Below are 24,880 nucleotides of genomic sequence, written 5' to 3'. Positions count from 1 at the left end.
AAAGGAGCCTCTCCCTCCTGGAGTTACCTTAGTGACACATTAATTCCTACCTGGTATGGTGTTGAAAAGGCCAATGTGATCACTGAGCTGAAGGACGTGCCAAAGCTGGCCATCACATCAGGCGGGTGGACCAGCCTCTGTCCGGACCCCTATCTCACTGTTACAGTGCACTACACAAGCCAGGGCAGTGTAAAACAGAAGGTCCTCCACACCAAGGCAGTGTAAAAATCGCAAACTGGCGAAGTAGTGGCAGAGGAGATCTCAGACATTCTGGAATAGTTTGAGTTTGAGCCGAGGAAGATTGTAGCTGTGACTGTTGATAATGCTGGCAATATGGATGTTGCCATCAAGAGTCTACACATCCTAAAAATAGGATGCTTTGCATATTCATTGAATCTGGCAGCTCAGAAGATCTACAAAATGACTTCCATTGATAAATGGGCAGCCCGAATCAGAGCTGGTCGTGTGGTTCAAGAGATCATCGATGTCCAAAAAACAGTCTTGAAGGAAAACCAGCAGCTCCTTGGTAAGAAGCCAGTTTAATCTATTAAAGTATTATTTTCAAATTCCCACATTTAACAATTTCATTAAATATTCAAGTGTGATTTGATTTGATACTGACAGACTGTTACCTAAAACCCTTGGACTCCACTGTTGCAAAGGGGTGTAGGCCTTTCACTATGAACTTTGTCACGGCTAGTTGGCACTCATTCAAAGTCCAAAGAGAAGGTGTGGGGGAACCTCTCCAAGCGCTATCAGGATGAGGACATTCAAGCCTTCCTGCATGAGGCCACAGCAATGGACCCCAGATTTAAAGGGAGGCCGGTGAGTGACGCCACCTGGGACAGGCTGAGGAAGGCAACTGTTGAGGGCAATGTGACAGGAGCAACACCAGGGCTGTCAGAGGAGCCGGAGCAGACAGACACACAGCACCAGCAACAGGAGGAGTCTGAAGGAGAAGGAGAGGAAATGGAGGAGACAGTCCCTCCATTGAACAAAACAAGGAGTGCCTTGGAGGAGCTGTTCTCAGAGGAGGACAGGGAGTTGAGGTTGACGATCCAACAGGACACCTTGTCCCTCACCCTCAGCGAGCGTGTTGACCTAGAGGTCCACAAAGGCCTGCCTCCCATCCCCATGGCTGAAGATCCTGTGATGTGGTGGTGGGAGAAGAGAGCTACTCTGCCCCTCCTCACAAACATTGCAACAAGCTACCTTTGTGCTCAAGCCTCCTCCACCTCTAGCGAGAGGGTATTTTTGACTGCAGGGAACACAATAAGCCAGGAGAGGTCCCGACTTCTCCCAGAGAAGACAAATATGTTGATCTTTCTCCAGAAGAACTGCTAAGAACAGTTAGTCCTTTTGCAGCCTACCTGCATGCCCCACCCATGTTGCTCTATACCACTGTCTTTTCTTTTGCAGGAAAATATTGTTTATTTAATTTGTTTTACATTTCCATCATCACAACATTAGAGTCTATAATAGGGATTTGTTCAAAACATTACTGTTTCTTTTGCTGTAAATAGTTGTTTATTTTACATTAAAAAAATACAGCAATGTTAATTCTGTTCTTAATTAGTTTCTTGTTTTTTTGTAAAAAATAACAGAACCGATAAGAATACCGTTAAAGTACCGGATCGATAAGCAGTATCGGTAAGAGTAGTAATACCGTTAAAATCTTAACGATACCCATCCCTAGTTCCTAACCTATCTGCCACTAACAGCATATTTTCAGTTTTCCACTCCCAGACAGCAAAATTCTTGATTGAGAAATTGCCTTTGCTAAGAAGCTATTTTGGTTTATTTTTTACCATTTTAATTGAAAACTATCACAGTAAGGTACTTAACTGTTACCCAGAAATTATTTGATATTGAGATTTAAAAAAACGTCTGCAGTGGACCTTTAAACATGGCTTGTAATCTCTGACTAGCGGTGTTATTGAATGAGGGTGTGGGCGCGGCGTACGCAGCACTGGGAGAGAGATAAAGCTTTGTGGGCTCCCAGACTGCGGTTTAGCAGGGAGTGATGGCAGTGTGCGGATATTGGGTGCAGGGCCAGATCAGACAATGCAGAGGAAAAAGAAAAGTCAAATTAACCTTTGGGAGACCCGGTGATGCAATTTTTGTGAGGTGCAGAGAGGAGAGGGGAGGGGAATGTAGAGAGATTGGAGAGGATGTTCACCTGCCTTAGAGAAAGGAAGTGGATGGTGCGCCCTCCTGATTATTTTTCCTGTCACAAGGCCACAACCCTCCTGGCAAGAGGGTAAGAAGGTTTTTAATAGATAGTTGTCATGGCGATACCCCGGCTGACACCCTCTCATTGTCCGATCAGAAGCTCATAATAGAGAGGTTCTGCTGCTACAGATTTTAACTATACATTCCTCCCCTTCTCCTCTTTTCACTTTTCTTTCCCTCCTCCTTTTTTTTTACTTCTTCCCTTGCCTCCGCTTTCCTCCATTTATCTCTTTCCCTCCTCCCTTACTTTCCTCCTCTCCTCCTCTCCTTCTCTGTTCTCTCTTTTGAAGCATATACCCTGAGAATCAGATAGGTTGGTGGAAGGTCTTACTACATCCATTCATGTGTCCTGTTGATAGTCATCTCAGACATTCTAACAGGCTACATATTTGCCTGTTGCAGTGGAATGTTGATGTCATCCTGATTCCTAGTGATCCATCTCAATCGACAAATTGTTCCTAAACCTTTGTCATTTCACGCAGTCTACAGGGACAAAGTTGAATAAATCATTGTCGATGATATAAAGCATGCTAGTAAGGTCAAATAGTGAAATATAACACCTTGATTTTAAAGAGAGATCAGTGTTACCCTCTCCCTGGGTGCAGTAAAAACAGAGCTCAGATGTTTATTGAATCTTAACATATTTTCTACGGATGACCAAGGTATATTACCAGCATTTTTCTCCTGCAGTGTTCTTTATCAAAACATTTTTCTTTCAGATTTCTGGGGAGGGAAAGGATATCTGGACAGGCTTTCCTGTCTGTATAGATTTTGATATTAATTATATGCCCAAACTATGTGTGAAATCCTGTTGCTCTAGGATAGGATACAGTCGAGCAGCAGTTCACATTGACTCACTGTGTTTGTGATGTGGGCAATAAGATTAAGAGATTTTGGGATTCCCTTTCAAATAAACCAACCACAGAATGTTGGACTGAGATCCAAGAAGACTAGGAGAAGAAGTAAACAAAATAATAGATCATATTTTGAAGGGAAGCCAGCCTTTTAAAACGAGGGAATTTTGTTGTTTGTTACTTTAAAGAAACTAGTCCTGAGAATTAGGTGTTGGAGATGCTGGGACAATTTTGTAGTGTGCATTTTAACACCAATAAACCCATATTTTTCTGAAAACTCTTTTACCCGTATACATGAATGAACGCTTCTCCCTCTTTGTCACGGATGCCATGGTTGCCCTTAGTTTGAAGATGTCGTCCAGACAGGTGTTTTACAGATTTCTGTGTTCTCTTTTCGAGTCCCTCCACATTTGCAATCAAATGCCGGAATTTTACCCACCTACTTAGCTATCGTACTCTGCTTCCTCCAGAAAGTGGAGAGCCTTAGCAACACTTGTGGAGTTCTTTGTGGTATCTTTCAAAAAAGCCACTTTAGAAAGGATGACCTACTGTACACATACTAAGCAGCTCATGTTATAGACAGAAGCGGGCTACATGGCAGTCCAATCCGAACTATTATCTCAGCCAATCATGGCTAGCAGGAAGGTTCCTCACTTTTTCTGTGGCTAAACCAACTGGGCTCGTAATTTAACAATTTCATTGGTATTTACAGATGGCAGACAAGTTTGTTTTTAAGGCAAATTAAAGTTGTTCCAGAATAATAAACGCATTTTGATAAAAATTAAAAAATGACGTTCACATACGCCTAGTTTCCTGAAACGAGTCACATATATTATTGGTGCTTGGTACCCATTGGGCTGTGCAATTATGAAATGCAACGTTGTTTATTTCTCTCAGGTCCTGTTGTTTTTCTCAAACATGCCCTAAAATGCAGTGCATAGCCTTGGTTACCACACTGCATATCAACCATATCATGTTACTCATGTTGAGTTTGTTAATGGCAGCATAATTGACCCACAATCTTTATCTCTCTCACTCTCTCACCCTCTCCAGCTTCGTGCCCATGCAGTGAACATGAATGGTGAGCGGGTGGAGAGCCCCATAGACCTGTACATCTATGTCATAGACATGAACGACAACCGGCCTGAGTTCAAGAACCAGGTCTACAACGGCTCTGTCGACGAGGGCTCCAAGCCAGGTAAACACAGGGATGGATGGATGGAACATTGTCTCTTTCTCACTGACATGGACAGAAGAAAGTTCTTACGTAAATCACACTGTAGAGAATAGTGAGTTTTACAGCAGTCTTTGCACATTACTTTGCTGTTCTGCGTGAGAAAAATGGAGCCTGTAGAGAATACCATTCGGAGCGTTTGTGTTGTGTTTTTTTATAGATTGATTCAGTTTCACATTCCACTTGATTTAGCCCAGAGGCATTTGCTCAGATGGAGTGCTTCAGTCCTGCAGTGTGCTCATTTAGCTAGCTCTACTGTTGGCTGCATGGCCATAAAGCTGTGGATGGTGTGGCTGGAGATGATACGGCGATTAAATTTACCACGCTTTAGCTGCAGCTCCACTGACTCATTTGATTTATTCCCTCACAGTGAAGAGAAAGGCTTATGAGCCAGGTTGTATTGCACTAGAGGTGATCTGAAATCTGAAGAGGTGTCCAGGTGCTACGTGCACTTTCATTTTCTCACTAACTCTCTCTTTCGTTCTCCTTTTTCAACCTTAAGCGATTTTAATACAAACTCTGCCACCCCAACACAGACACACACACACGCACATGCACAAAAACACGCACACATCACCAATCCTTGGCAGTAGCATGCGTGACATTCAGCCGAACAATAATCATAAAAAAATAGTTTTGGTATTAAGAGCTCCAGTGGTTTCAATGGGAAGCCAATTACAGAGTTGAATTAGTTTTCAAATTAAAGACTCATTTAGACCCCTAATCCTGTCAGGCACAGAGTAGACGCCCGTACAAAGGGTCCACATTAAGCCCCCTAAGAACACCCCGTAATGAAATTACCCAGGCAATGGGTGACACAGTGTGATTCTCCAGAGATAGAGAGAGATAGAGGGAGAGAGAGAGAGATGGGTGAAAGATTGATAGTCTCCCTAGTTGGAACCAAATTCAAAGCCGCTCTCTGTCTGTCCTTTATCCCTCACTCTGTTCCTCTGCTCTTTCTTCCTTTCCTTTCTCTCTGAGTCCTTTGGAATCGAATTTCTCTCTTCTCTGCCCCATTGACAAATGTTCCTTTGAAATGTAATGGAGTTTGAAATGGTGGCTCGGCTGGAATTATCTCTGGACGGAGCTTGTCACTGGGACGATATCACTATTTCTGATAATAACAATTGGATGGAAATTACTGGTGGAGAGGAGAGGAGGCAGATGGAGAGAGAGAGGGAAAGAGACAGCTGGAGAGAGAAAGAGAGAGAGAGAGAGAGAGACAGAGACAAAGACGGGGGGGACAGGGAGAGGGGGAGGGATGGAGAAATTAGAAAGGAACAGATACTGGGACAGAGAGAGAGAGGAGTATAAACAGGGACAGACAGATAAAGAGAGAGATTGAGAGATCAGTGTGTGCATGAATGTACAGTACCAGTCAAAAGTTTGGACACACCTACTCATTCCAGGGATTTTCTTTATTTTGACAATTTTTTACACTGTAGAATAATAGTGAAGACACCCAAACTATGAATTAACACAAACAATTTATATTTGAGATTCTTCAGAGTAGCCACAGCTTTGCACACTCTTGGCATTCCCTCAACCAGCTTCATGAGGTAGTCACTTGGAATGCGTTTCAATTAGCAGCTTCATGAAGAATGCTTTTCCAACATTCTTGAAGGAGTTCCCACATATGCTGAGCACTTGTTGGCTGCTTTTCCTTCACTCTACGGTTTAAAAATAAAGAAAAACTCTTGAATAAGGAGGAGGGTCCAAACTTTTGACTGGTATTTTGTGCTTGTGTACCTGTCCCTGTGTATATATGCCTCATCTGACTGTTGCCTCCTCTTCATCAGGTACGTTTGTGACGCACCTGGCAGCCTTCGATCATGATGACAACACCACGGCCAATGGGATGGTGCGCTACCGAATCCTTTCCCAGACGCCACACAGCCCCATCCCCAACATGTTCACCATCAACAGCGAGACCGGAGACATTGTCACCGTGGCAGCAGGCCTCGACCGCGAGGTCAGTAATCCTGGTAAAGCTGGTGGGATGTGTTCTCACTAAAAAGTAGGGCCCAGAGATTTTGCTGTTAAGGTCAGAAGAACTCCTGGCCCTCCACATAATGAATGAGGATAATGTAATGTGAAAGTCAAGGTTCATTTCACACAGTGTGTTTGTGCTGTGGTAACAGCAGTGCTGGAACTGCCTCTGGGAACAACCTGGTCTAAGAGCATTTCGTATTATTTTGTATGTAAATCCAAGACACTCGATTTAGTATGAAGCAGTATGTACAGTTGAAGTCGGAAGTTTACATACACTTAGGCTGGAGTCATTAAAACTCGTTTTTCAACCACTCCACAAATGTCTTGTTAACAAACTATAGTTTTGGCAAGTCTGTTAGGACATCTACTTTGTGCATGACACAAGTATTTTTTCCATGAATTGTTTACAGACAGATTATTTCACTTATAATTCACTGTATCACAATTCCAGTGGGTCAGAAGTTAACCTGATGTGGATAGGGGGCAGTATTTTCACGGCCGGATGAAAAAACGTACCCGATTTAAACTGGTTACTACTCTTGCCCAGAAATGAGAATATGCATATTATTAGTAGATTTGGATAGAAAACACTCTGAAGTTTATAAAACTGTTTGAATGGTGTCTGTGAGTATAACAGAACTCATATGGCAGTCAAAAACCTGAGAAAAATTCAACCAGGAAGAGTAGGATCTGAGAAATGTAGTTCTTCTTTCGAGTCCCTTTCGAAACTACAGTATCTGTGCTGTCACGTTGCACTTTCTAAGGCTTCCATTGGCTTTCTAAAGCCTTCAGAAAGTGTTTTGAGCATTCCCTTGTCACTGGGCAGAGTATAGTAGCTCAGTTTCTGAGTGGACTGCCTCGGGACAAAGAGATTGGATATGCGCGTTCCCGCGAGCACGCTGTTTTTTCTTTTCCTCCTTGAATGATTACACTATTGTCCGGTTGGAATATTATCGCAATATTAAAAATACCATAAAAATTGATTTTAAACAGCGTTTGACATGCTTCTAAGTACGGTAATGGAACATTTTGACTTTTTGTGTCTCGAAATGCGCTCGCGCGTTACCCTTTGGATTGTGACCTGAACGCACGAACAAAACGGAGGTATTTGGACATAACTATGGATTATTTGGAACACAAACAACATTTCTTGTGGAAGTAGCAGTCCTGGGAGTGCATTCTGACGAAGATCAGCAAAGGTAATACAATATTTCTAATACTAATTCTGAGTTTAGTTTGCGCCGAACTTGGCGGGTGTCTGAATAGCTCGCTGTGATGGCGAGCTATGTACTCAGAATATTGAAAAATGTGCTTTCGCCCAAAAGCTATTTTAAAATCTGACACAGCGATTGCATAAAGGAGTTCTGTGTCTATAATTCTTAAAATAATTGTTATGTATTTTGTCAATGTTTATGATGAGTATTTTTGTAAATTCACCGGAAGTTTTTGGTGGGAATACATTTTCTGAACATCACGCGCCAATGTAAAAAGCTGTTTTTGGATATAAATATGAACTTCATTGAACAAAACATACATGTATTGTATAACATAATGTCCTAGGAGTGTCATCTGATGAAGATCATCAAAGGTTAGTGCTTCATATAGCTGTGTTTTGGGTTTTATTGACATATATGCTTGCTTGTAAAATAGCTGTGTGATTATTTTTGTCTATGTACTCTCCTAACATAATCTAATGTTTTGCTTTCTCTGTAAAGCCTTTTTGAAATCGGACAACGTGGTTGGATTCAGGAGAGGTTTATCTTTCAAATGGTGTAAAATAGTCATATGTTTGAAAAATTGAAATTATTGTATTTTTGAGGTTTTGTATTTCGCGCCATGCGATCCCATTGGCTGTTGGCTAGGGGTTCCGCTGGCGGAACGGGATTCCGCTAGCGGAACGCCTAGATGTAAAAGGTTTTAACATACACTAAGTTGACTGTGCCTTTAAACAGTTTGGAAAATTCCCGAAAATTATGTCATGGCTTTAGAAGCTTCTGATAGGCTAATTGACATCATTTGAGTCAATTGGAGGTGTACCTGTGGATGTATTTCAAGGCCTACCTTCAAACTCAGTGCCTCTTTGCTTGACATCATGGGAAAATCTAAAGAAATCAGCCAAGACCTCTGAATAAAGACCTCCACAAGTTTGGTTCATCCTTGGGAGCAATTTCCAAATGCCTGAAGGTACCACGTTCATCTGTACAAACAGTAGTTCGCAAGTATAAACACCATGGGACCACTCAGCCGTCATACCGCTCAGGAAGGAGACGCGTTCTTTCTCCTAGAGATGAATGTTCTTTGGTGCGAAAAGTGCAAATCAATCCCAGAACAACAGCAAAGGACCTTGTGAAGATGCTGGAGGAAACAGGTACAAAAGTATCTGTATCCACAGTAAAACGAGTTCTATATCGACATAACCTGAAAGGCCGCTCCGCAAGGAAGAAGCCACTGCTCCAAACCGACATAAAAAGCCAGACTACAGTTTACAACTGCACATGGGGACGAAGATCGTACTTTTTGGAGAAATGTCCACTGGTCTTGTCACGTTCGTCGTAGGAATTGGACCAAAATGCAGCGGGAATGTGTATGCTCATCTTCTTTTATTTAGAAGAAAACCAAAATAAACACTTAATACAAAACAACAACGAAAAACAGTTCTGTGAGGCACACAGCTACACACATGGAACTACCCACAAAAACCCATAAAAAAACACCCCTACTAAATAGGACCTTCAATTAGAGGCAACGAGGAACAGCTGCCTCCAATTGAAGGTCAACCCAATAAACTAAACATAGAAATAGAAAAACTAGAACGAACATACAAATATACTAGCATAGAACATAAACCAAAAACCCCGAAACACATTAAACAAACACCCCCTGACACGCCCTGACCAAACTACAATAACAAACAACCCCTTTTACTGGTCAGGACGTGACAGTACACCCCCCCCCCCCAAAAAAAGTGCAGACCCCGGATGCACCTCAAACAAAAAACACAAAAATAAACCCCAAAACAAAAATAATCCCAAACTAAAGGGAGGGAAGGGAGGGTGGCCACCGTCACCGACGGTTCTTGTGCTACACCCCCCCCTCCCCAGTCCTCCACTATGGTGGTGGCTCAGGCTCCGGCCTTAGCCCCAACCTAACCTGTCCATCCCCGCTGAAGACTCAGGGCTAAGGCGCGTCGCTGGAGACCTCGGGCTGAGGCGCCTCGCTGGAGACCTCGGGCTGATGCGCATCGCTGGAGACCTCGGACTGGAGGGCGACTCTGGGAGCTCCGGACTGGAGGGCGACTCTGGGAGCTCCGGACTGGAGGGCGACTCTAGGAGCTCCGGACTGGAGGGCGACTCTGGGAGCTCCGGACTGGAGGGCGACTCTGGCTGCGCCGGTTCTGGACTGTAGGACGACTCTGGCTGCGCCGGTTCCGGACTGTAGGGCGACTCATGCTGCGCCGGTTCCGGACTGTAGGGCGACTCTGGCTGCGCCGGTTCCGGACATTAGGCCGTCTCTGCAGGCTCCGGACTGTGGGCCGTCTCTGCAGGCTCCGGACTGTGGGCCGTCTCTGCAGGCTCCGGACTGTGGGCCGTCTCTGCAGGCTCCGGACTGTGGGCCGTCTCTGTCGGTTCCGGACTGTTGGCCGTCTCTCTCGGTTCCGGACTGTGGGCCGTCTCTGTCGGTTCCGGACTGTAGGACGTCGCCGGAAGCACTGGACGGGGCACTGTTGCCGGAAGCTCTAGACGGGGCACTGTCGCCCGAAGCTCTAGACGGGGAACTGTCGCCGGAAGCTCTAGATGGGGCACTGTCGTCGGAAGCTCTAGACAGGGAACTGTCGTCGGAAGCTCTGGACGGGGTACTGTCGTTGGAAGCTCTGGACGGGACTGTGCACTGAAGGCCTGATGCGTGGGGCTGGCTTTGGAGACGCCAGACTATTTTCACGCACCACAGGGCTAGTGCGAGGAGCAGGAGCAGGACGTACTGGACTGGGCTGACGAACTGGAGGCCTGGTGCGTGGGGCTGGTACTGGAGGTACCAGACTGGAGACACGCACCCCAAGGCTAGTGCGAGGAGCAGGAACTGGATACACCGGGCCATGAACAAGCACTGGAGGTCTGGAGTGCACAGCCTGCGCAACCCGTCCTGGCTGGGTGGAGCGGAGTGCTGGCAGAGGGCGAACTGGGCTGTGCAGAGGCCTGATGGCTGCCGTGCGTAGAGCAGGCGCAGGGTAGCCTGGGCCTAGGAGACGCACTGGTGGCCAGATGTGCTGTGCAGGCATACTCCTACCTGGCTGGATGCCCACTCTAGCACGGCACTTGCGAGGGGCTGGGATCGCTCGCACTGGACTGTGCGGGCGCATGGGCGAGATCGTGCGCACTTCCGCATAGACCGGCGCTCTCATGATCCGCTGCTCCCCATAATAAGCACGGGGAGTTGGCTTAGGTCTATTACCTGACCTAGCCACTCTTCCCGTGTGCCCCCCCAAAAAATATTTATTGGGGCTGCCTCTCACACTTGCCAATCTGCGCGTATAATGCCTCGTAATGAAGCCGCTCCGCCTTGGCTGCCTCCAGCTCCTCCTTAGGAATGGGCCTAAATTCACCCAACTTATTTTGGGAATGTGATGAAAGAAATAAAAGCTGAAATAAATTATTCTCTCTACTATCTGACATTTCACATTCTTAAAATAAATTGGTGCTTTACATTTTAGTCATTTAGCAGACGCTCTTATCCAGAGCGACTTACAGTAGTGTCGTGTCTTTGGCTATGCCGGATTAAGTGATATGACATGCTAACCTATAAAATTCTTTCTCTAATTAATATTACCTGATTAAGCTAATCATGTAAATGTAATTAACTAGAAAGTCGGGGCACCATGGAAGAACGTTTATAGAGCTGTTATCTTCCGAATAAACTCTTAAAATACTAAGTAATACTTTACATCGGTAGCAGTCAATATTAACCCTTATCTTATTTTCAGTCTCATAATGAACGTTGTAAATTCTTGGCTATCTTCACGAACCCTGGCTAACAAGTTGAATCAGCAATACCAAATTGGGTTTAATTATTTATTTACTAAATACCTCAACTAATCACACAGAATTACTTATGCACAGAATACAAATGATGTCATACAGAAAACGTCCTGGTGGACGGAACCTGTATGATGTCTGGTTACACAAAGGAAGGGGGTTGGGCTTGAATGAAAGAGCGGGAAGATTTAGGAACAAAGAAACAGCAGCTATGCTATCGTAAATACATTATCTTATGCATTCTAAATTACCGCCCATTTGGAAAAGGAAAATGCAATAAATATTTACTCTGAGCTGCGCTTCGGTAGATTGGTCGTAGATGCTGGCCGGGTTGGCCAACAGATCTTCCTGTTCTCGGAAGAATGTCTCTGGTGGTAAATTGGATACGTGGTCGTATCTTCGTGTGGTCGTTAGACTGGATCCGTCGTCCGTCCTTTCCTAGCCCACGTCTACAGCAGTCGCTGCTAACTCAACGGCTAGGAAGTATCACTTCTGTAGTGAATAAGCTCAAAGTTCATACCATTCGCCACCAAAGCTCACGCCGAGGTTGGCTTAGTTCTGTACTTGACATGTGTGTCCTTCTAACGTAGAGGCTGCAGACCTCACGTACTGGAACAACCTGGTTATCTTTTCGTCAAAGGGTTATATAGTGGAGAGGGGGTGGATGTGTTTCATCGTTTATAACCCCTGTCTCTTCACAGGGGTGGGCCACTGATCAAGCAGGGCACTTTCCTTATGAAAACCCAATTCTCTCATTTGGAAGCTAAAATTACATTTAATCTCCTAACAAACAATTTCAATATCAAACATTTCAATTGCATAACAATTCCATGTTACTCTGATAACTAGAGGGTGTATACTTTCTCAGGTACAGTTTATGTCGTCCTGTCATCAGTCATAATGTCTCAGATGACAACCGAACTGACATACATACTCATTACGTTCCAAAGCATATTTCCAACTGGTTTTATTACCAAAATATGGTTCCTTTTCCCCATTTGTTTGATGTTCCCAGACTCTCTATATTTAACACAGGCTATTCAAGTCCTTCAGTAGGGTCAGAGAGGGGAAGGGAGAAAGGGATTTATGGGGGGGGGTCATAAACCTTACCCACAGGCCAAGGTCATGACAGTCCCCCCATGTTGGGTTCAATCTTGCGATTAAACTGCATGTTGTAAACCAACATAAAAAATGAACGTGGGTTGTCCTGGTTGTGGATCATCGTTGTGGTCCCCATCTGGCGGTCGACCCGGGTAGGGTGTCTGCAAATGAAGAAGTCCGCTCCAAGGCTGGGCAGCAGATGTCCAGTTGGTGGTTGCTATTGCAGTCCCCCCTCTGGTGGTCGACCCGGGTAGGGTCTCTGCAAATGAAGATGTCCGTTCCATGGCTCGGCAGCGGATGTCCGGATTGGGATCGCCGTTCCGGACCCGTCGTCTGGTCGTCCAGACTGGAATATCTGGGCAGTAACTTAGGCAGATGTTAACCACGCACACACACTCATGAAATATATCATTACATTTCCTCCCAAATGAGCGGCGTTGTGGCACTAACTGATGGTTGTATGGGGGAGTTGTTTATGGCTCTATCACTTTCTATGTGCCAAAGAAAATGAAAGAAAATGAATGAAAGCATAAACAAAACAAAATATAGTTATGCCACCTTAATCATCTAATTGGACTGTATTCTATCTACGTCCATGGTCTTGGGAAAATGACCCTATCATGGCATTGTCTAATGTCATATCTAGGGCTTTCCTAATTTGCGGGGTGGCGCTTAGGGTACTATCCTAAGTTGACAACTATATGATAAGTCTACCGCTGTAAGGCACTAGTTTTGGGCAGTCTACAGGGATGACCTATGGACTTCTGGTTAGAAAACTGGTGAGTGCTGTAGAGTCAAAGGCCTAGAAGTAAATGTTCAACTTTACTAAAGCTGGTATTTTGCTTGGACCCTTAAGTGATCCTAGCATAAATCCTAATTGGATGTTCCGTTGTGCATGTGCGTTTATGCTTACACAATCGCGCATGTCAAGGGAAGAAAACCAAGTATCCTGGCAGATTACAACTTGTTCAGAATGAGTCTGACGTAGTCGGGTAATTTTCAGGTCAATGCCTGGAGGTCAGTCAGAATTGGTGTTAAGGGAGTCTGTAGTAGTTTTTCTACAAGTCACTGTGTCTTCCACTATTGTAGTGGCGGTAGGTATGAAGTCTATTTCATAGCTATGTTATCCACGGAGGAGCTAACCTCACGACAGAAGTACTCTTTAAGTATTGGACCAGTCATACGTGGTGTGATCATGGTTCATGACTTCTAATAACTTTTCTCCTGAACGGAGGGTTCTATTTATTAGTGGCATGTGTTAACCATTGGAAGAGTGCAATGGAGATTCCCTTCCCCGTGTTGCACTCTGAGTGACTCCTATGTCGCTATTATCAATAGCAATTTAACATGTGAGGTTACTAATCCTCTTACTGAGTGTTGCTGGACTGACTGTGGTATTGGTACTGGTATTCAAGGGGTCCAGTTGTCCTACCGATTTATTCTGAAATATTATCTACCGGAACACATGATTGGAGCATATTACTAGTTGTATTGTAGTTGAACCTACACATGGCAAGGAATGATTATTGTTGACATTTGTTTTGGAGGTGGACAAGTCCATTGGACTTCCTTTACGACCAGTGTGGTACACCTCAGTACTATCTTAGATGTGTTCTAAGATAATCCCCGTCTAGGGGCCTGTCTGCTCCTCACTGTTCTCATAGAGGAGTTTACAACTAGATTTGATTTATGCTCTGGCGGCCTCGTACGGTGTTGTCCGTAATCTCGACCCCCCCACCGGCCTCGATGAGGCTCATCATGGGTCTGGGCTACTATTCCCCCCCTTGTGTCTCGGGACCCCCCCACCAGCGGGTGGTGTTGGTGTCCGAGGCGCAAACGAAAAGGTCGGACCCTATGTACGAGTTGTCAGTGGCCGAGTTATTATGAGAATGGCTGTAACCTTTCAACCAAATCTCCTGGTGTTTGTGCGTCAACACCCTCAGTGGCTGTCGAGGTCTGTCAGTCACCACCGCGTCCGCGTGTGGCAACCTCTTCAGTACCTGCAAACTGAGACGAGGATATCGGTCTGTGATATCGCAAAGTGTTTCACCAGTGGGAGTCATCGGGTCAGTTGCTGGACTGACGCCATTAGTGTCATTGTAAGGGGTGACAGTCCCCAACAAAGCAGAAGGTGTATCATCGGAAGCAGAGTGTACTCTGCACATCAATGTTTTTCTTGCTGAGATGGCCGCAGTGCTTGCGGAAGTGTCCGAAGGGCAAGAGAAGTTCATCTCAACTACCGTATTGCACAACTGCAAGGAGGAGGGAAGTTGCTCATTCACAGAGACAGCTGGCTCTAAATCATGAAAAGAATGGTCAATCAGATTGGCTGATGGAATGTGTCGAGATATCGTAATATCTCTTTGGATCGGATTCTGCACCAAGAGGTTTCTAAACGTATTTTTCCCAAGGGGTGCTTTCGACAGATACCCCTCGTGAATGACTGCGTTGCAGCTAGCGTTAGGGGAAGACAGTGTGGTCAGTGGGGAAGGCACTGTGGCCTGTGACCATACCTGGTTGGTTTTCCAATCCATCAATGGGAGTAATCGATCCATCAAGTCTGCTCCAAGTAGCAGGGGTACAGTTTCGAGGCTGGTAACATACACAGGGTGAACGAGCAATATGTCCTTGAACTGTAGTTTCAGCATGACTCTCAATGTGAGAGGCGAGGTAGTCTGAGTGACCCCTCGAAGTGTAGTTTCGCATCGTTCCACTTTTAACCAATGTTTAGTTGGCTTCAAAACCCTTTTGAGATCATCAAACAATGTTTGAGAGATGAGTGATATTGTCGCACCCGAATCAATTAGCGCATGACAAGTTAATTTAACCTGTTATGGCTAGGGTGCAATATTTTCACGGCTGGATAAAAAACGTACCCGATTTAATCTGGTTACTACTCCTGCCCAGTAACTAGAATATGCATATAATTATTGGCTTTAGATAGAAAACACCCTAAAGTTTCTAAAACTGTTTGAATGGTGTCTGTGAGTATAACAGAACTCATATGGCAGGCAAAAACCTGAGAAGATTTCATGCAGGAAGTGGCCTGTCTGACAAGGTGTCGTTCTTCTTGTCTCTGTTTATTGAAGAGTGAGGATCTTAGCTGTCCCGTGACACTTCCTACGGCTGCCATAGGGTCTCAGAAGGCGGTAAAAAGCTGAATCGTGGCTTTGCAGGCTCTGGCTGAAAAAAAGTAGCGCGTTTGGGTAGTGGCTGGTTACAGTACTGTGAGACTCAGGCTCGTGCCCGCGTCGACCGAAAGCTTTGTTTACTTTCCTCTGTTTAGCTAAATGGACATTCCCGGTCGGAATATTATCGCTTTTTTACGAGAAAAATGGCATAAAAATGGATTTTAAACAGCGGTTGACATGCTTCGAAGTACGGTAATGGAATATTTAGATTTTTTTTGTCACGAATTGCGCCATGCGCACGACCCTTATTTACCATTTAGGATAGTGTCTGGGACGCACGAACAAAACGCCGCTATTCAGATATAACGATGGATTATTTTGGACCAAACCAACATTTGTTATTGAAGTAGCAGTCCTGGGAGTGCATTCTGACGAAGACAACAAAAGGTAATCAAACTTTTATAATAGTAAATCTGATATTGGTGAGTGCTAAACTTGCCGGGTGTCTAAATAGCTAGCCCGTGATGGCTGGGCAATGTACTTAGAATATTGCAAAAATGTGCTTTCACCAAAAAGCTATTTTAAAATCGGACATATCGAGTGCATAGAGGAGTTCTGTATCTATAATTCTTAAAATAATTGTTATGCTTTTTGTGAACGTTTATCGTGAGTAATTTAGTAAATTGTTAGCAAATTCCTCCGGAAGTTTGCGGGGGGTATGCTAGTTCTGAACGTCACATGCTAATGTAAAAACCTGTTTTTTGATATAAATATGAACTTGATTGAACAAAACATGCATGTATTGTATAACATAATGTCCTAGGTGTGTCATCTGATGAAGATCATCAAAGGTTAGTGCTGCATTTAGCTGTCTTCTGGGTTTTTATGACATTATATGCTAGCTTGAAAAATGGGTGTCTGATTATTTCTGGCTTGGTACTCTGCTGACATAATCTAATGTTTTGCTTTCGCTGTAAAGCCTTTTTGAAATCGGACAGTGTGGTTAGATAAAGGAGAGTCTTGTCTTTAAAATGCTGTGAAATAGTCACATGTTTGAAAAATTGAAGTTTTTGAATTTTTGAGGAATTTGTAATTCGCGCCACGCCTATCATTGGATATTGGAGCAGGTGTTCCGCTAGCGGAACGTCTAGATGTAAGAGGTTATTAAGCAATCCTCCAGGACTGTTTCCAGGTATGGCCGTTTAGATTCGTGGTTAGTGGACATATTCCCCACAAAGTGGAGTGGTCGTTCGCAACGACGTGATGTGCCCTTTCTGTTCAAGGTGGAAGCAGATTGACTTTTCTGATTTTGAGTGGGCTTGGCTTTAACGAAGCGTTTTACCTTTTTCTTCGCAAGTTTTGTATCAGAGTCTACAGACAAAGCCCGGGGGCTTGTTTCTTGATCAAGCGGGCCCTGGATAGGGTCTTGAATGAGAGTGGGAGAAATTTGAACTTTAACGTCCTTGCTATGGGTGTTAATTTCTGCGGACCTGGTGTCCGGTAATTCCCCGTCTAGTCCTTGTGACTTATCTTTTACCCTTTTCTCAAATTGTTCTCGCTTTAGTTCTTCCCGTAGTGGGACTTCTGGAGAACATTGGTCTGCGTTTTGATCGTCCTTCAACCCTTTGTTACCCTTGTGCTCTGACACTCTGTGTGGGTTGGGTGCAGGAACGTAGCGAACAGGTCGATTGTAGCGGTAGTCGTTTTGAGGGCGACGTACTTTACAGTTATTTCGACCACGGCGGTTATTGGAATCATGGTTTCGTGGTAGAAACTGTTGTTGTGCGTCATCTCTCGACGCTCCAATACCTGATAATGCACCCTCTAACTGGAGTGAGTGCTCCTGGTCAAACTTCAAAACCGAGTGGTCAGGGCTCTTAGTGTTGCGAGCTTTTGATGCCTCAAAAGCTGTGCTTGCAAGCTCTCTGAGTTGTAAGATAGGCAAGCCAACGTGGGCTGCAAGGCCCAAGTAGGTAATGAAGGTGGGATACATGTTCGACAGAAACATTTGTTTGAATGGTAACAGCTCTTCCATTCCTGTTTCTGTGAGTAGGCCAAAGTAAGCTGAACGAAGCCTATGATAGAAAGCTTGTGGGTGTTCGTTCCGAGCTTGTTTGACCGTGTTAGCCAGTGAGCTATCGTGTTTGCGAGTCGCAGAACCACTGTATTCTAATTTCAAAGCTGTGGCAAGTTTAGCGTAGTCATTTAGCACGTGTTGCTGTTGTAGGCGAATGAACCTCGTCACGTGTCTATTCGACGTTCGCTTCAACAGGTAAACCCTGTCAGAACCCGTAGCATTCGGGTAGCCACCCAACGCGTCCTCTATGTCAGCTAGGAACGTCACAGTATCGTTTGACTCCAATGCTTCCCACAGTTGTGTCAAGTTGGCTGGATGCCCATTGGATGGTGGACCATTCTAGATACACACAGGAAATTGTTGAGTGTGAAAAACCCAGCATCATTGCATTTCTTGACACACTCAAACCAGTGTGCCTGGCACTTTCTACCATACCCCATTCAAAGGCACTTAAATATTTTGTCTTGCCCATTGACCCTATGAATGGCACACATACACAATCCATGTCTCAATTGTTTCAATGCTTTCAATTGTTTCTCTTCATCTACACTGATTGAAGTGGATTTAACGGTTGACATCAATAAGGAATCATAGCTTTCACCTGGATTCTCCTGGTCAGTCTATGTCAGTGTATATTTGCATTTTATTTTTCAACTCACATAAGTCAGTCTTTGAGTCTTCAACTGTGTGTGGCTGTAGGTGGTCTGTCATGGGTGTCTGTCACTCCACGTCACGCTCTGCCCAGCATTTTCCAAGCCGTCCCCCTGAGGTCACCTTGTTTATGGAGCTGTCACGTTATGACAACATCCTAACATCTTTGTTTACGTGACACGGATGTGCCTGTGACAACACCGTCAACGCCGTAAAGGGAATCTCTCTGCTGCATCACCTGATCTGTCACTGCTGACAGACCTATTAACAACACGTCAATGGAGCCTTCAGGTGTGTGTTTTAATGTCACATGCACAAGTACAGTGAAATGCCTTTCTTGCAAACTCAAAATCCAACAATGAATAATTACGAACAGTGTAATACTGGAAAAACACACGAGAAATAAGAAGATATATGAAGAACACAGTAAGTAAGTAAACATACTATATACATGGTCAGTTCCAATACCAGATCTACAATGTGCAGGGATACTGAAGTGATGGAGGTAGATATGTATAGGGGTAAGGTGACTAGGCATCATGATATAAGATAAACAGAGTAGCAGCAGCTTGTATGTGAATGGGTGTGCGTGTGTGTAGAGTCAGTATAAATGTATGTGCATATTATGTGTGAGTGAGCAGATGATGGACAGTGCAAAAATAAAATAAAAGGTCAATAAAGATACAAGGTTAACTCAGATAGTCTGTGTATTTATTTTGTTAGTTATTTATCAGTCTTATTGCTTGTGGATAGAAGCTGTTCAAGAGCTTGTTGGTACCGCTTGCCGTGCTGAAGCAGAGAGAATAGTCTATGGCTTGGGTGCCTGGAGTCTTTAACAAGTTTCCAGGCCTTAGTTCCACACTACCTGATACAGATGGCAGGGAGGTCGTGCTCCAGTGATGTACTGGGCTCTCTGCACCACCCTCTGTAGCACCATGTGATCGAGGGCGGTGCTATTGCCATACCTGGCAGTGATGCAACCAGTCAAGATGCTCTCAATGGTACAGCTGTAGAATTTGTTTTATATTTGAGGGCCCATGACAAAAAATCTACCTCGTAAGGGGAAATAGGTGCTGTTATGCCTTCTTCACACCTGTGTGTGTGTGTTTGGACCGCTTTAAGTCTTTCGTGATTTGGACGCCGAGGAACTTGACGCTCTCGACCTGCTCCACTGCAACCCCATCAATGTGGATGGGGGCGTGCTTGTTTCCTGTATGGGGGACAATGGTGTTGAACTATGAGCTGTAGTCATTGAACTAAATTCTCACGTAAGTATTACTCTTATCTAGGTGGGTGAGGGCAGTGTGGAGAACAATTGAGATTGTGTCATTGCATCAAACACAAACAATTGAGAATGTTTCTGTTTGTTAGTGTGTGTGTGTAGGGTTGGGTATGTTACCTTCTAAATGTAATCTGTTATAGTTACTAGTTACCTGTCTAAAATTGAAATCAGTCTCGTAACTTTTGGATTACCCAAACTCAGTAACTTAATCTGATTACTTTCCCCTTAAGAGGCATTAGAAGAAGACAAAATGAATATTACCAATTGAACAATATCTATTGCAGGATACATTTTATAGTTATAGTTTTACATAGCTGGCCATAAATGGACGTTGCATTTTACTCTATGGGTTGGTTATGTAGGCTTATTCTAACCCATTGCTTTCTACTACACAATAATAAAATAGGCTACTGTATATCTTGACATTAAAAACCAAAATCTGTCAGATTTCCAGTCATTGCAATTGATTGCATACCTTTTGATCTTCAAGAATAGGACTTGGAAATATACAGTGCCTTCGGAAAGTATGACTTTTTCCACATTTTGTTACGTTACAGCCTTATTCTAAAATTGATTTAAAAAAAAGTTTTTCCTCATCAATCTTCCCCCAATACCCCATAATAACAAAACAAAAACAGTTTTTTACATTTTATTTAGCAAATGTATTAAAAAAAACTGAAATATCATGTCATGATGGTGGCCCTTTTTAGGTATAGCTAGTGGCTTCCCCTTCTCTCTCTCTTTCTCTTACACCCAGGTTCTGTTATCTCAGGTCGGAAATTCCTGGAGCAGACTCTCCCCCTGGCCATGCAGACAGAGACACATAGAGAGAACAAAGGATTTCACATGGTGAACTCCTAAATCCCCAAAATGAGGATTTGATACAAAATGTCCACTTTTGAGAAGGTGGGAATGGTCCGTGGACACTTAAGGGAAGGGTATGACGAGTGTGTTTCATTTGGTGACTTCAGAGAGGACAGGAAACACACATGACTATATCTCTGAATATGTACATTTCTCAATGATGGGGTTTGCATCTAATTCTTGTATAAAATGAATGAGTAAAGATGAAACTATTTGTGAAATGATATAATATGATGTTAAACCTTTAATGTGAAAGAATTGTATTCCCTTTAAAGAACTAAGTCATTGGCCCGCCCCCGTGAGCACAGACATGATCTGGCGTCATGGAACAGCCCTTTTCTACTTTTCTACTGTACAAATAAAAACCCCTCCTGAGGAAATCCTCTTCAGACCACGCGTACCTCGATGGACACCGAGGGGGCACAGGTTGAGTTCAGACCACAAAAACCTCAGTATAAGCTAAGGTTGTAATGGTTGTTGAATTCCTAACCATACCACGTGGAGCATTGGCTACACGGCGGGAAATGGTTCAACTCTATCGATCCTGACAGAATAAACTCTATCGATCCCGACTCTATCGATCGACTATCGATCCCCACAGAATAAGAGCAAATCTTAGATACTAATTACTAGTCTGCAGCTAGAAATTATGTCAACCTGGGATGCGAAGCCCGACAACCGCCAAAACATCTATTCTATAAGAACATTTCTGAAAGGTACTCTGAAGTATCCATTCTAACCACAAAAGACTGAACTTTCCAACAGGGGGAGGATTCCAACAGAGATCACGATGACACACTGGGCATAAATATATATTGATTGCAATTATTCCCGAATGAGTGAGCGTTCATGTGCTAGTCAACTGTGTAGTGACTCTTTTTGTCTTTCCCACCCTTCTCAGTCCACACCCACTTTCCTTTGTCCATCAAGCCGTCATATCGGCTTAGCCCACTAGGGAACCTCCCCTATCATTTCCTTGTAACCATATCTACCGTTTGTTTGTTTATACATTTCTGTGATTATTTAGTTAGTTAGTCAATAAATGATTAAGACAATTGTTGTATGGATTATTCATAGTAAAAGCTGGGTTTGTGCAGACAACCAACAGTTTACAATGTTTGGAATGAGACTAACGTGAGATAAGAATAATTAATTAACCTGTTGGCTATAGCCGTTCCGCTAGCGGTCTTCATCAGATGACACTCCTAGGACATCATGTTGCACAATACATATATGTTTTATTCGATAAAGTTCATATTTATATCCAAAAACAGCATTTTACATTGGCGCGTGATGTTCAGAAAATGTATTCCCACCAAAACGTCCGGTGAATGTGCACATCAATTTACAAAAATACTCATCATAAACATTGACAAAATACATAACAATTATTTTAAGAATTATAGACACAGTACTCCTTTATGCAACCGCTGTGTCAGATTTTAAAATAGCTTTTCGGCGAAAGCACATTTTTCAATATTCTGAGTACATAGCTCGCCATCAAAGCAAGCTATACAGACACCCGCCAAGTTCTGGGGTCACCTAAACTCAGAATTAGTATTATAAATATTCTCTTACCTTTGCTGGTCTTCGTCAGAATGCACTCCCAGGACTGCTACTTCCACAAGAAATGTTGTTTTTGTTCGAAATAATCCATATTTATGTCCAAATACTTCTGTTTTGTTCATGCGTTCAGGTCACTATCCAAAGGCATAACGCGCGAGCACAATTCGAGACAAGAAAAGTCAAAATGTTCCATTACCGTTCTTAGAAGCATGTCAAACGTTGTTTACGATCAATCTTCATGGTATTTTTAACCTCTTACATCTAGACGTTCCTCTAGCGGAACACCTGCTCCAATATCCAGCTAGATGATGGGCGTGGCGCGAAATACAAATTCCTCTAAAATCCGTAAACTTCAATTTTTCAAACATATGACTATTTTACAGCATTTTAAAGACAAGACTCTCGTTAATCTAACCACACTGTCCGATTTCAAAAAGGCTAAAAGCGAAAGCAAAACATTAGATTATGTCAGCAGAGTACCCAGCCAGAAATAATCAGACACCCATTTTTCAAGCTAGCATATAATGTCACAAAAAACAAAACCACAGCTAAATGCAGCACTAACCTTTGATGATCTTCATCAGATGACAACCCTAGGACATTATGTTATACAATGCATGCATGTTTTGTTCAATCAAGTTCATATTTATATCAAAAACCAGCTTTTTTACATTAGCATGTGACGTTCAGAACTAGCATACCCCCCCGCAAACATCCGGTGAATTTACTAAATTACTCACGATAAACGTTCACAAAAAACATAACAATTATTTTAAGAATTATAGATACAGAACTCCTCTATGCACTCGATATGTCCGATTTTAAAATAGCTTTTCGGTGAAAGCACATTTTGCAATATTCTCAGTAGATAGCCCAGCCATCACGGCTAGCCATTTAGACACCGACCAAGTTTAGCCCTGATCAAACTCCGATTTACTATTACAAAAGTTTCATTACCTTTGTTGTCTTCGTCAGAATGCACTCCCAGGACTGCTACTTCAATAACAAATGTTGGTTTGGTCCAAAATAATCCATCGTTATATCCAAATTGCGGCGTTTTGTTCGTGCGTTCCAAGACACTATCCGAAATGGTAAATCAGGGTCGCGAGCATGGCGCAATTCGTGACAAAAGATTTCTAAATATTCCATTACCGTACTTCGAAGCATGTCAACCGCTGTTTAAAATCCATTTTTATGCCATTTTTCTCGTAAAAAAGCGATAATATTCCGACCGGGAATCTCCGTTTAACTAAACAGAGGAAAGAAAACAAAGCTTTCGGTCGACACGGGCACGAGCCTGAGTCTCACAGTACTGTAACCAGCCACTATCCAAACGCGCTACTTTGTTTCAGCCAGAGCCTGCAAAGCCACGATTCAGCATTTTGCCGCCTTCTGAGAGTCCATGTGAGCCGTAGAAAGTGTCACGTAAGAGCAGAGATCCCCTGTAATAGATAGAGATAATCAACAAGGCCAAGAAATGGTCAGACAGGGTACTTCCTGTACAGAATCTTCTCAGGTTTTGGCCTGCCAAATGAGTTCTGTTATACTCACAGACACCATTCAAACAGTTTTAGAAACTTTGGAGTGTTTTCTATTCAAAGCTAATAATTATATGCATATTCTAGTTTCTGGGCAGGAGTACTAATCAGATTAAATCGGGTAAGTTTTTTATCCGTCCGTGAAAATACTGCCCCCTAGCCATAACAGGTTAACATAAAAATGCGATAATATTCCAACCGGACAATAGCATATTCATTCAAGAAGAAAAATAAGGAAAGGCGCGCTCACGGGATCGCGCATTACCAATCCCTTTGTCCCCAGGCAGTCCAGTCATTGACTGATCTCTTTTTCTCTGCCCGGTTACAGGAGACGGATGAAAAAACTTTCTGAAGGCTTTTGACAGCCAATTGAAGCCTTAGGAAGTGCAACGTGACCCCACAAACACTGTAGTTTCGAATGGGATTAGAAAGAAGAACTACAATTCTCAGATCTCCCACTTCCTGGTTGAATTTTTCTCAGGTTTTTGCCTGCCATATGAGTTCTGTTATACTCACAGACACCATCCAAACTATTTTAGAAACTTCAGAGTGTTTTCTATCCATATCTACTAATAATATGCATATTGTAGTTTCTGGGCCAGAGTAGTAACCAGTTTAATTTGGGTACGTTTTTCATCTGGCCGTGAAAATACTGCCCCCTATAGCGAAGAAGTTTTTTAATTAGAAGACTAATTGATCAGATATTAAAATATCTGAAGAGTTATATTAGGAAAATTATAACTTTGTAATCTGAAGATTTTCCTTGGTGCCCCGACTTCCTAGTTAATTACATTTACATGATTAGTTTAATCACGTAATAATAATTACAGAGAATTGATTTGATAAAATAACAGTCTTCACTTTAATGATGCCAAAGACACGACAATCACATTTACATAACAACTCAGACCCTTTACTCAGTACTTTGTTGGAGCATCTTCGTCAGCGATTACAGCACGATTCTTCTTGGGTATGACGCTACAAGCTTGGCACACCTTTATTTGGGGAGTTTTTCCCATTCTTCTCTGCAGATCCTCTCAAGCTCTGTCAGATTGGGTGGGGAGCGTTGCTGCACAGCTATTTTCAGGTCTCTCCCGAGATGTTCGATCGGGTTCAAGTTCGGGCTCTGGCTTCTGTCTGGCCACTCTACCATAAAAGCCTGATTAGTGGAGTGCTGCAGAGATGGTTGTCCTTCTGGAAGGTTCTCCCATCACCACAGAGAAACTCTGGAGCTCTGTCAGAGTGACCATCGGGTTCTTGGTCACCTCCCTGATTGCGCAGTTTGGCCAGGCAGCCAGGTCTAGGAAGAGTCTTGGTGGTTCCAAACT

General features: G+C 43.4%; 1 protein-coding gene across 1 annotated transcript in view; it reads left to right on the top strand.

The window, feature by feature from the left end:
* LOC106566735 (cadherin-4) overlaps positions 1-24,880 on the top strand; it is a 512,548-nt gene that overhangs the window by 419,521 nt on the left and 68,147 nt on the right. Inside the window, exons 7-8 of the mRNA XM_014135075.2 lie at positions 4,140-4,284; positions 6,120-6,292. Of these exons, the coding sequence (XP_013990550.1) occupies positions 4,140-4,284; positions 6,120-6,292 (318 nt within the window). The remainder of the gene's footprint in view (positions 1-4,139; positions 4,285-6,119; positions 6,293-24,880) is intronic.

The sequence above is a fragment of the Salmo salar genome, chromosome ssa13 (assembly GCF_905237065.1).
Source record: "Salmo salar chromosome ssa13, Ssal_v3.1, whole genome shotgun sequence".
NCBI lineage: Eukaryota > Metazoa > Chordata > Actinopteri > Salmoniformes > Salmonidae > Salmo > Salmo salar.
This window is presented reverse-complemented; position numbering and strand designations above follow the sequence as displayed.